This window comes from Nyctibius grandis, chromosome 9 (assembly GCF_013368605.1).
Source record: "Nyctibius grandis isolate bNycGra1 chromosome 9, bNycGra1.pri, whole genome shotgun sequence".
Taxonomy (NCBI): Eukaryota; Metazoa; Chordata; class Aves; order Nyctibiiformes; family Nyctibiidae; genus Nyctibius; species Nyctibius grandis.
Genome location: NC_090666.1, coordinates 12635265 through 12647781, shown reverse-complemented (window position 1 = coordinate 12647781; position 12517 = coordinate 12635265). Strand labels below are relative to the sequence as shown.

General features: G+C 37.0%; 1 protein-coding gene across 1 annotated transcript in view; it reads right to left on the bottom strand.

Annotated features, from left to right (window-relative positions):
• The window catches only part of LOC137667504 (titin-like), a 245020-nt gene that overhangs the window by 219089 nt on the left and 13414 nt on the right, over positions 1-12517 (bottom strand). The window contains 16 exon segments of the mRNA XM_068408322.1: positions 494-662; positions 766-930; positions 1045-1268; positions 1980-2224; positions 2785-3015; positions 3130-3335; positions 3997-4139; positions 5875-6087; positions 6201-6261; positions 6573-6831; positions 7326-7391; positions 7666-7947; positions 9056-9175; positions 9289-9564; positions 11144-11281; positions 11749-11886. Coding sequence (XP_068264423.1) covers positions 494-662; positions 766-930; positions 1045-1268; positions 1980-2224; positions 2785-3015; positions 3130-3335; positions 3997-4139; positions 5875-6087; positions 6201-6261; positions 6573-6831; positions 7326-7391; positions 7666-7947; positions 9056-9175; positions 9289-9564; positions 11144-11281; positions 11749-11886 — 2936 coding nt within the window.

The window sequence follows — 12517 nt, the reverse complement described above, 5'->3', positions numbered from 1 at the left end:
AACTTTTTAGCACTTCTTTGTTATTCGTTTTTGCCCTTCTCCAAAATTAGGTCAAAGCCTCCAAAGGCAAATCTCTGGAAGAACTAGACATGTTGTTTACGTTTACTCATGTTTATGAGTGCAGTGCCTAAGAATCAAACAGATAAGGATAATAAAAAATAGTCTTCAATTCAATGGCAGTTTTGCCTGCAGAGGACTTCAAAATTAGAGGCAGTTAAAGGCTCCTAAATGTCTGTTGTAAAACCATTGGCTTTGCAGAATACAAAATATACAAATACACAAGCTGGAATAAATGGAGTGGGCCCTACAAGATATTTTATATCTCTTAGCCTCACTGCAATGCAAAAAGTGTTAGTAACTTCAGTAGCCATTGGACTAAGCCCTTAGTGAATCCCTTCTATGGAAGCAAGGGTATTCAGCACACTGTAGGAGGCACTTTCCAGGATGGTGATTATTAACTCCTTTACTATTTAAACAAAATAAAAATGCTTACTTTATTTTGGGGTATTTATGAGGTACAATGATGTCACTGTTCTTCAGCCATACAATGTCAGGATTAGGGTTACCAGTAGCTTTCACTGCCATCTCCAGTCTAGAGCCCTCCTTTACGCTAACATTCCTCAGCCTTTCCACAAAGTGTGGTCTGACTAGGTCTTCCTTAGCTGAAAGAGCAAGGGTAAGTTATCACAAGAGGAAATGACATAGCCATGGGTTTTAATAAGAACTACTCCTTAGCCTCCTGAAAATAGTATGCACAGTAAATACCTTCCACAGTCAGTGTCATTGAGACTGAAGCTTTGCCTGCTCTGTTCTGAGCAATTACAGCCCATTCTCCAGAGTCATCAGGCATCGCAGGAACAATGATCAACGACTGGGTACCATCTTCTTTAATCACTATTTTATGGGTGTAGTCATTAACTACTTGTTGACCTGCAGACACACATGGAAAAAAAGTTTCACTCAAAACAGTGTCTCAACAAGATATAAAATGTATATAAGATTGTTTTTTAAGATTATTAGTCGACAAAAATGAGGCTGATATACCATTATGGAACCAGTATGTCTCTGGCATAGGTCTGCCAACAACTTTTAAGTCAAATCTTGCTGTCTGCCCCTGTGAACATTTAAATGACGTTGGTTTCAGCACAAAAACTGGCTTATATAGTCTCTCCAGTTGTCCTTCATCAGTTTCTTCTAATCTGCGGGCAGGAGAACGAGAAGGAGAACTGCGGGCAGGAGACCGGCTTGGAGAGCGTGGAGAAATAGACCTGGAAGGAAAAGATAAGACAGATGGGCATGACAACATCATATAGTAGTGGGCTGACATGATAAACCGAGTTCAACGTTTGCCTTTAGCATAATTTATTTTAAAGAGGTTAACCAATTTACCTATATGAGAAATTGTGACAAAATTAATTTTTATTTGTAGTAAATTTTCTTTAGGTTTTTGACAGCAATTTGTACAGCTGAATAATATTAGGATATACCAGAACCAGCAAAATTTTTGGGGTTTGGATACTGTACCGATATAGATGTAATCCTGTGTATGTTTGTGCATGTGTGTGTATGTATATGGAGACAGAATACAGTACATGGCAACACTGTCATAGAAATACAGCTATTTCAAGGGTGGGAAGTAAGAGTTGCACACAGTACTAAAACTCCAAGTGCAGAAGAATTTTTTTTCCAAAACATGAGTACTTTAAGAAATAAATATGGCTGCTGAGGTTGTAAATCTGATACTGTGGCTGGATATGCATGTGAATGATGGTACTTTGAGAACTGCATTGCTCATTAAGAAGGCAAATCAGACAAAGAGTTGGCACATAAATAGTATAAGCCATGAAAAAGGTACTTAAAACTTCTCTAGAGGTATGCAAACTCCAATAACTTAAGCTATTTGGCTTCTGTGTAATGAGTTTTTGGACTATCATAGTAGACTGAAGTCTTATGAAATGTATATATTACTTTGTACCTACCTATATCTTCTCATAACTTCTGGACCTGGCATATAACCTGGAGTTGCTGTGGGTGCAACCGGCTCAACGTAGAGTTTTGCTGAGCAAATGGCATTTCCTTTCATATTACTGGCAAAGACAGTATAAATTCCTTCATCTTCAGGTAAAACAACAGGCAAACGCAGACTGGCACTGCCGTCTTGCAGAACTTCTATATGGTAGTGCTCTCCATGCCTTATGCGCTTACCATCTTTGTACCATGCAATCTGCATGGAAAGAAACAGTGGAATGCTATGTGAGCTCTCCTAAAGACAAAGATCCAGTAATGACCCAGGCATACAACATATTACAACTTCCTATTTTTCAGCTGATGCATTGTCACAGCCCACACCTATGTGTTAACATTAACATTTTTACTTGAAATAAATAAGTCTAAAATAACATGCTTCCACAGTAGCCTGAGACACAAGTTTTGGAGCTAGAAAGAGATATAAAGCCAATTTTAACAAAGAGCAAAGGGACCTAGATCAGACTTGCTACTGTGTTCCCGAGTTGTGTGGGCTAACTCAGAGATACTCAGAGACAAGATCACCTTAAGTGGTAAATCTAACCTACCTCTGAACTGGCTAACCAACTTAACACTATTTTGTTTAGGGACAAAAGGAAAATTCAGCTCGATATCAAAACAAAAGACTGGACTTCCTTTGAGATCTGCTGTTTTCTATGCAGAATGTAGAATGTCTGACAATGAAATGTTAATGGATTTTTCAAGTAGAGCACCGGATGGGTTTTTTTAATAGATTAATATCATACAGGTTTGGGGTACCTTTGGCAATGGATATCCAGTCGTCTTGCAATGGAAAGTAACTCCTGTCCCTTCAAAGGTTCTGTAATTCTTTAATCTTAAATCAAATCCTGCTTCTATAGCTTCAGATTCAGAAATATCAACCATCATCTCCTCTCCGTCTTCTTCGAGAAGTTCATCTAAGGTGGTCTTAATAATTCTGAGTTCAATTTCCTTGATAAGTCTTTCTTCAAAAGAAGAAATATGGAATTCCTATACAGAAAAGCAAGACCATAAATTTTGAGTGTCAGATAATGACCTTGTAAAGAAGTGATTTGTACTGGTAAAATGTCAGTATATAAAATGAGTATGGAGTGGCAGACATACCTCATCTTCTACAAAGGTTCTGACCATTACTGTATCTTTCGCCATTTTCTTCCTAATTAGGGCTTGTTCTTTTTCATATTCTTTTTCAAAGTCACCATATGAAATAGCCGGGGCTACCTCAGCCACTTTAGGTTCCTGTACATATGCAGTCACCTGAGTTTGGTACATCATTTCTTGTTGTGATTTTATGTAGGCTTCATAATCAGCTAAGAATTAAGAATACATTAATTTTGATAAGTTTTTGTGGTTTTCACTGGATTGAATAGAGAAAACAAGTACAAACTTATTTTACTGTTTTTGGTGATTCAAGCAGAGTTTCTTCTGTTTAGCCAATAAAGCACAAACAGCAATAAAATGTAAAGACTGATGCCCTGAAATTATTTTTGTAAAGAGGTAAAAGTTTTGCTGTGCTATTTATGTGTTCTAGTTCTCAAAGTGGAAGCACCTGTGGAGACTATTTTACAATTTCTTCACTGTGGCTCTGTCTTCTGCAAACTTTCATGCATTTTTACAAGAACAATTGAAAAAAAATTAAGTTAGCTTCTTCCCCTGTAAGAGAACAACCTATTACTTGATTAACCTCCTTTCCCCACATCACTCTCTGAATGTTTACGTTATGTAGACTGTTACAGATGTCAACAGAAGAAGGTTCCTATAGTTACACATTCTAGCAAAGAATATAAGTCCTTCAAGAACCTGATGCCAAGTACTCTGTCTTGCAGAAACAGAGCCACCAGATCTCCTGTTATGTTTCTTGAATTGACCAAACTAAGCTGCAAAGAATTTGCAGCACAATTAATAATCTTTTCCCTATTTTAAAGTTAATTTTAAGAAATATTTTTCCCATTTCTTTAATCTACAATGTACCTTCTTCTAGTAAGGAGACCGTTGCAGAAGCTTCTCCATATTTATTACGAACAACAATAGTGTATTCTCCGGCATCATCGGCAAAGGTCATGGAAATTTCAAGTTTGCATTCCCCGGTTTCTCTTTTGTAACTCACTTTGTATCTATAGAAAACATAAAAGTACAGGTGCTCTATAATTCTGATGAAGAGACTTTTTAGTGAATTTGCTGTTGCTTATACAATTAATCAGAACCACTCCTAACTTGTTCAGGATAAAAAAAAGAGAAACTTTTGCAAGCAATTCTCAATCAATGAATCTACAGAACAGTGTAGGAAAAGTAACTATGCTGAAACTAGAGTACAGGTCTACTTTCTTTCTGTTGTCACTAAAATAAATGGGATGCAAACAGCAGTAGTGAAATATCAGAGATCTAGTTATCAGACACAGTAAAATGGTATATGCTGTGTGCACAGTTTCACAGAATCATAGAATGTCCTGAGTTGGAAGGGGCCCACAAGGATCATTGAGTCCAACTCCTGTCCCAGCATAGGACAACCCCAGAATTCACACCATGTGTCTGAAGGCATTGTCCAAATGCTTCTCAAATGCTGTCAGGCTTGGCACCATGATTGCTTCCCTGGGGAGCTGGTTCCAGTGCTCCACCACTCTCTGGGTGAAGAACCTTTTCCTAATATTCAACCTAAACCTCCCCTGGCATATCTTCCTGCCATTCCCTCGAGCTCTGTCACTGGTCACCAGGGTGAAGAGGTCAACATCTACTCCTCCACTTTCCCTTGTGAGGAAGTTGTAGACGGCAATGAGGTCTCCCCTCAGTCTTCTCTTCTGCAAGCTGAACAGACCCGGTGACTTCAGCTGCTCATCATACGGCTTCCCCTCTAAACCCTTCACCACCTTTGTGGCTCTCCTCTGGACACTCTCCAGTGTCTTCATATCCTTTTTATACTGTGGTGCCCAAAACTCCACACAGTACTCAAGGTGAGGCTGCACCAGTGCAGAGTAGAGCGGGACAATCACCTCCCCCGGCCGGCTAGCAATACTATGCTTGATGCACACCAGGACATGGTTGGCCCTCTTGGCTGCCAGGGCACACTGTTGGCTCATGTTCAACCTGCCGTCGACCAGAACCCCCAGATCCCTTTCCGCAGGGCTGCTCTCTAAGATCCCTTTCCGCAGGGCTGCTCTCTAGCCTCTCTTTCCCCACTGTGTATGTACATCTAGGGTTGCCATGTCCCAAGTGCAAAATCCGGCACTTTCCCTTGTTAAACTTCATGCGGTTAGTGATCGCCCACCTCTCTAATTTATCTAGGTCTCTCTGCAGGGCCTCTCTGCCCTCGGGAGTGCCAACAGCTCCTCCCAGTTTTGTGTCATCAGCAAAATTGGATAATAGTCCTTCAAGTCCTGTGTCCAAATCATTTATGAAGATATTGAAGAGCACTGGCTTTTGTTTGTCCTAATACCAGTGTGTCCTAATACCAGTCATTATAGCATGATATATTTCAAGAATGATACAAATGTATTTTTTTCTCTGCCAGAAAGTGTGTTGCTTTCTATAGACAACATTTGCATAGACAGAAAGCTAATATTGCATAGACAGAATAAAACAAATTCAAAACTTCTCCCTGATTTGTTTTTAAGGATATTTAGCTTATCTCATTTTATGGTCTTTTGAATGTTTATATTTTAAAACTTAGCAGCCTTTTGAAGTCTCACATTAAGACATAATCCTATGATTCTTCCATTTCAAAAATATAATTTCGCAGAAATCAGTGATGTTATTTGGCTCAGCAGCAGTAAGGGAATCAAAATTACTCTACTGTCAATTAAATATTCTTAAAAATTATGTTTAAATAGCTTTTGTACATTGTATTCAAAGTACCTGTAGCCAGTCGTGAGAGGAACTCCACCTTTTTTCCAGTAGACATGTGGCTTTGGGTTGCCCCCTACTTGGCATTCAAAAACAATGCTCCCACCTTCAATTAATTTATGTACTACGGGTTTTCTTACGAAGAAAGGAGGTATGGGTTCTCCCGATACTTCCTCTGCTGCAGCAGAGACATCTTCCATTACAATGTCCTTTGTCTCCATATAGCTGAAATAAGATTCCAGTGCAGGTAAGTGAGCTGATGCCTGAAGCTCTCATAAACAGAGTGCAAGAAACTAATGACCACAGTAGGAGCAGTCTGTTTAGGAAAGTAACTTTACCGTTTCTCTTCTGTAACAGCCTTCTCAGAAATAGTTTCTCGAGTCTCAACTTCTTCTGAAACTGCAAGGCAAATACAATATAGTGAATTTTAAAATACTTCAATAGTGTTTAAGCAGTGAGTTTAGTTGACACAAAGAGAGAGAAAGTTAAGTAGTTCGTTGGCTCAGAGGGCCAGGTACTTCCACTGACCCAGCAAGTTAAGAGTCTCCATCGACCCATAAGTGGCCTTTTCCTATATTCTTATAGCCCTATTACCTAACAGCCCTGGAATACAATTCAAGGCATATGTTCTACTTGGGAGCTGACAAAATGTTACAAGTAATATGCAGTTAACAAAATTATAATCTTCCTACAGTGATAAATATACTTACCTTTCACGTATAAGTGGCAAGATGTACTGACACTCCCAGCCTTATTGGTAGCAGTGCAGGTAAATCTTCCGCTGTCTTCTGCAAAGGCTTCACGAATCACAAGGCGAGCAAGCCCTGCTTTGAAAGTGATCTGGAAGTCCATTGAGCTCTCAATCTTGTAGTCTTCCCTGTACCATGTCACAGTAGGCTGAGGATGACCAGAGATATGGCACTCCAGAGTGACAGACTCACCTTCAATCACAGTCTTATTTTTGAGGCCCTGTATGACAAAAAACAAGTATCACAGTCAGTATATATTTTCATTACTAAACAGACATTTAAACAACTAAAACCTATTTAAACGGAAAATTTAATGTCTACTTCAAAACAGTGTTCTGTTCAGCAATGTATCCAGGAAAAAAGAGGCATTTTTCAAAGGGAAGTATTTGAAACTGGATTTGGGATCTCTGAATATTACTGTTACAAGAAAATTAAAAGGTAGGTTGACGTTTATGCAGATCATGGTGAAAAATTGTTTCGCAGCAGCATAAATCAATCTACTATGTGGCATAATTGTGAGGAATCACCCCTGTAACAGACATTCAGAATAGTTTGTAAAACAGAGAAATTGTATGACTGAGTAAGTGTAATACAGAGTTAAAAAAGATCAAATAAAGCCAGATTTTCATGGTCTGGTTTTCAAAGATAAAAGTTGAAGTTAAAAATGGGTGAAAACACAGTGTAACTCCTCTAATCTACATACAAATTACTTACTGAGACTAAGGTGGGTGGAGTAGCAGGGATTTCTGCAGGCACAGGAACTCTGGCAGTTTCTGTCACCTAGGTTGTTTAAAGAACAGTTAATAAACACATAACAAAGCCAAGGACATAAACAGCAGAATTTAGATAAGAAAAGAAAATAGGTAAAGAGAACTCTTTGCTTGTCATAGGTAAGTATTAGGTCCTTAGAAGGATTTGTGTAAAACAACAAAGATAAAAGTCAGCAGAATGCTGTAAAAGTGGAAAATTGCAATGAGGAAACAGCAAACAAGTGAGGCTATGCTACATTTTTAAGATGAGAGTCAAAGTGACGTAAATTTGATTAATAACATACCTCTGCTTCACCTTCTTTCCGCAACACCAAGTGTTCTTCCCGCACTGCTTCACCTTTAATGCTTACACCTGTCTCTTTTTTAGTCTCAACATCATAGTGACTTTTATAGGTCTCAGCAGCCTCCCCAAAGGGAAACTGTGAAGGGGCAACTGGCTCTGCTTTTATCCTGACTTCATGTGGCTTTAGCTGAGGTGGTTTCACGGGCTTGGTGATCTTTTGCACAGCAGAAGTAGCTGATAGCTCTTTTTCCAGAGTAGCCATGGCAGATCCAGCTATTGAAACCTAGAGAACAGAAGAGAAAGTGTTACAGCTTTGTTGTTCTCTTGTTTTCAAAGGAGACAGTATATTGCTTGAGCAGATTGCATATGCCCAAGTTGCTTCCTTAGTTACTTATTTTTGGCAATGCAAGAACTATATACAAAAATTACTTCTAGTTTTAGATTGCAGTAGAATAACAGAGATATAATATGCTTGTGTTATTTTTGATGTGTCTAACATTCAAATATTTTCTCTTTTTTTTACTTTAGAATTTGATCTTTAAATGGTCAAGAAGCTCTTAAGTGTAACATGAGAAATAATCTCTAAATTTATTCACTTTAGGCCTCAGCTTTCCATTTAATCAGTCTGATACTGCAATAAACAATTGTATTAATTACATAACTGCCAATGATTAAAATAACTGAAAAGATTTCAAAATGCTATTGCAGGTGTAATAACTTTGGAAAATACACATAAATCTTTAAAGAGAAAAATATTTCAGGCAATTTTTGTAGTGTTTCATTATGTTTGAGGAGAAAAAACAATTCATTTTTAAAGTCCAGGTGACGAGAGAAAGTATGCTTGAATGAGAAAATTAAATGGGAACTTTTAATATTATACGAAAGAATAAATAGAAGAATGGAAAAAATAACATTAAAAATGGTTGGTGTCATATTATGCAGTCTAGATTTTTTCTATGTCAAAAACTAGTTTAGTATGTACTAATCTGCAAGGAAGAAAGAAGCACTGTTTCCAACTTGCTAGTGAACTGATGCACATAATAAAATTGAAGAGGGATCCTTCTGCTCTTTAAAACACGTAACTTGCATGACAAATGTTTATGATTTCACTGTATGACAAAGTATTGAAGCTGCATCCTTAAACAGATGAAAAGCTTGTTTAAATAACTAATAATAACAAATCACATTTTAGCAGATCATGTGTCTGTTTATAGCACTGCTCTTTAATAGTCAAACAAGCCAACAAAAACAACTGTAGAGAGCATACAACTCTTCTTCTTCTTGGGAAAGGACCATACTGGAGTGGGAAGAAAAGCCAAATGGAATGGGTGACCTACTGGTTATTATAAATGAGCATGCTTTTCTCCTTGGATACAGTTTTCACTTCTTACCTCATATATATGATCTGGTTTAGGAACAGCAATTTTGGAGACTGTGAAGTGAGGACTTGCTGTGCGGGGTCGTGGGTGTTCAACATGAATTGTTCTCTCAGTGTCTGTTACTCTTTTTACCTACACAAAGCAATGAAAAAAGTTGTTGAGAACATGATGCTGTTCTCCAAACTGAAACAGATTTCACTGGGACATAGTTTCTGGAAAAGAATGCAATGTAAACTGAGTCTAACCTCTGTTGATACATGAACTTCCTTCTTTTCAGCAGCTGAGATATGTTTCTCAGGAGGAACATACACAGTTTTAACTTCTTTAGTGACAACATGATGTTCTGCTGGGGCCTCAGCAACATGGGCTGTTACAGCATGCTCTTTATAGCCATATTCCAAAGTTTTCTGCTTTACATAAGCTTCATCTGCTTGTTCTGGTTCCCAGGGTGATCGAACACGTGCCTGATCAACTGCTGCAACAACTGTAGCTACAGCTTCAGCCCTTTTTCCAGCTTCAGTCTACAAATAACATTGCAGAATTTATACAAATATTCATCGTTATATTAAAGGCTTGCATATCTGGCAAATGCTTATAAATATAATGCTCAGTAAAGTATATTCCAGACAAAGAGAGAGTGTATAGGTATGCAAAAGTAATAATACAAACATGCTTTATACATATCAATATTTGTATCCAAGCCCACTTTCAATACTTTATAGTCACATCTATGGTTACTTGTCTAAGAGTACAGCAGGTATGTAAATGTTCACAAATTTTAAAGACCATATGCTCACCAGCTCCATATAACTGTTAGATGCTACTAAAACTGCAGAGAATGTGTCTAGCATCTGATGTGAATGTATTTACTAAGGAATACACCCATAAAAATTTTCACCACAGTCATATCTGTTAATTCAGTGCTAATCTATTTTAAATGATTTTACGAAAGAAGGAAAACTGAGCTTTCTGAGAAATTTGAAATAATGGATTTGTATCAGGACTTTTATTTGTTTCTAATAACTGATAAATACTGTCACTTCTATGTTATCAGGGTCCAAATTTCTGCCCAGTCAGTCAAGAGTAGGTAATAGGGTGATTACTACTACTGTTTATTATTACTCTCATAACTGATCTGGATGCAACAACAGAGCATATGAAATGTATGCCTTGTAGGATGGGAAACAACCTAATAGATAATTTAATGATGATTTTAAAATCATTTTCACTTTAAACTAAAATAACTTAAGTGAGGCCAAAAAGTGATTGTTTACAGAGATTTTGTTTTGTTATTAAAGGAGTGTTTCGGTAACACGGACCTTTTACTCAGTATCATTGCCAATTTCAAAATAATTGTTTAGACCAACTTGAATTTGGCCCTAAATTTACATAATCTAACAAGTAACTGTAATCTCTTAGCAGTCTTACTCCTCTGAGTGAGTTTTACATGCCATGCACTTTTAATTATATTTTCTAAAAGTATTTTATGAATGTACCATACTGTTTCTAACACAGCAGATAGACTTTAAATAAAAGCTGTTGACAACTATGCTATTCTTCCACATATGAGAGTTCCTGGCTATACTGTAATAGAAAAGTTTTTCTACTGTGGGCGTCCTACTGGAACAAAGCAGTGTCAACAAGTGTCTGATTGTCAGAAGTAATAAACTGGACAGACTTGAATGGATGTGAAAGTTTGTATTGTACAAAGAACAATACAATTCAAACCTTAATAGAGAGGGGTTGTTTCATCTGACAACCATAAAATTGCAAGGAATCATCTTGTAGGAAAAAAGATTGCAGAGTCAAATTTGAAAAAGTAAACACCACTTGGAAGTCATTGGTAGGGAGTAGGCTTCACAGAAAAAACTGACTGTAATCTTAAAAGTGGCATTTCCTAACAGGGTGAGACATAAAACTCTTCATCAGTAGAGACTTAATCACACTGACTGTGACTTGACAATCATCCCAGTTAACAGGTATGTTATCAGGAATTAATTTGAGGGCATTCTATTGTACCTAAGTAGCTCTTAAAAGGTGAGGTTTGCAGATAAAACAAATTGTAACAGTGCATTTCACTTCTGCAACAGCTATATTCACCTGGTCATAAGCTAGATGAATTTGTTCTTGCTTGGCTGTAATTTCTTCTCTAGTTCTGGACACTGTGACTGGTGCTTTGGTTTTATCAGTGGCAATTATTTTCGGAACTACAGTAGTTTTCTTAGCTTCCTTTGTAATCTAATTATTACAGCAGAAATAGAAGTTTCAGTTACTTATGATCTTGAAAGATATTTAAACAATAGGAAAGCACTTTGGAACGGGAACAAGGAAGGAGAATTAAGGGGTTAGATCGTTGTGCACTGCACACTGCTCTCTATTATATGTATACTGATAAGTATTGTTACAATCTGACATCTATTTGAATAAAAGTAATGATTTAAAGAAATGTTAAAATGCATTTCAGGAGTCACTTAGTCCATTCCAAAGGTCAATGAGAAGAGAATTATGGGCATCCTATTAATGAAAACAGTTAGGAGAGAAGATAGAGGTGGAATAATATAGCCTTATTAACAGTAGTTCTAAAAGTTTGTAAGTCTTAGAAAAAATGAACTGGAAATGTATAGTTAGTATTTTTTGAGGGACACATAAAGTTTGTAAAGAAGAGAAGATAAAAAACCAAATATGGTTGTAATAGTGCTATTCACCTTTTCATGGGTTATGCTCACTTGTTCTTGTTTGGTAGCAATTCCTTCTTTACTTTTCGATATTATGACTGGTGGTTTAGGTTTATCAGTGGTAATTACTACCTTAGATACAGAAGGTTTCATATCTTCCTTTCTTATCTAGTTTTTATGGTAAAGAAAAATAATAGTAATCAATTATGCCTGTTGTCACAATTACACAGCTTTTCGAGAAAGTGGGATAAGGTTTCAGAATGCATATCAATAAGAGAAAAACATCACCTGAGAAACGAAATAATTCCTTTGTACAGACCAAGTTATAGGCTATTTTATATGCTAGCTGAACGAAGTGCATTCAAAGCCATTAACATATTGCATTAATCTGTGTGTGAATTAGAGAAAAATCTTTCACTTCCTAGTTAAATGTGATATATCATTGTTGTGTTTTACAGAAACTGTTTGCATAAAAATGAGTATTACTGACTTAATATTTACTCCCATCAGCAGATGAAACTATTTCAATCAGTTACTCCAACAAAATATGGTTCCACAATATGGTCTAGCAGATGCATTCAGTCCTCACACAAATATGAACTTCATTAAAATCAAACTCCACATGTAAATGAGAGATAACCTCTACAACTTATCTTCAAAAGTCTACCTTCAGGGACAAAAAGCAAAGAGTCATTAAGTATCAGATGAAATTCTGAGTACCCAGGCAATAAAAGCCACAATGTTCAAAGGATCTGTAGGAACGGCAAGTGCACTTTTCCTCTATAGAAAGAGATGCTAT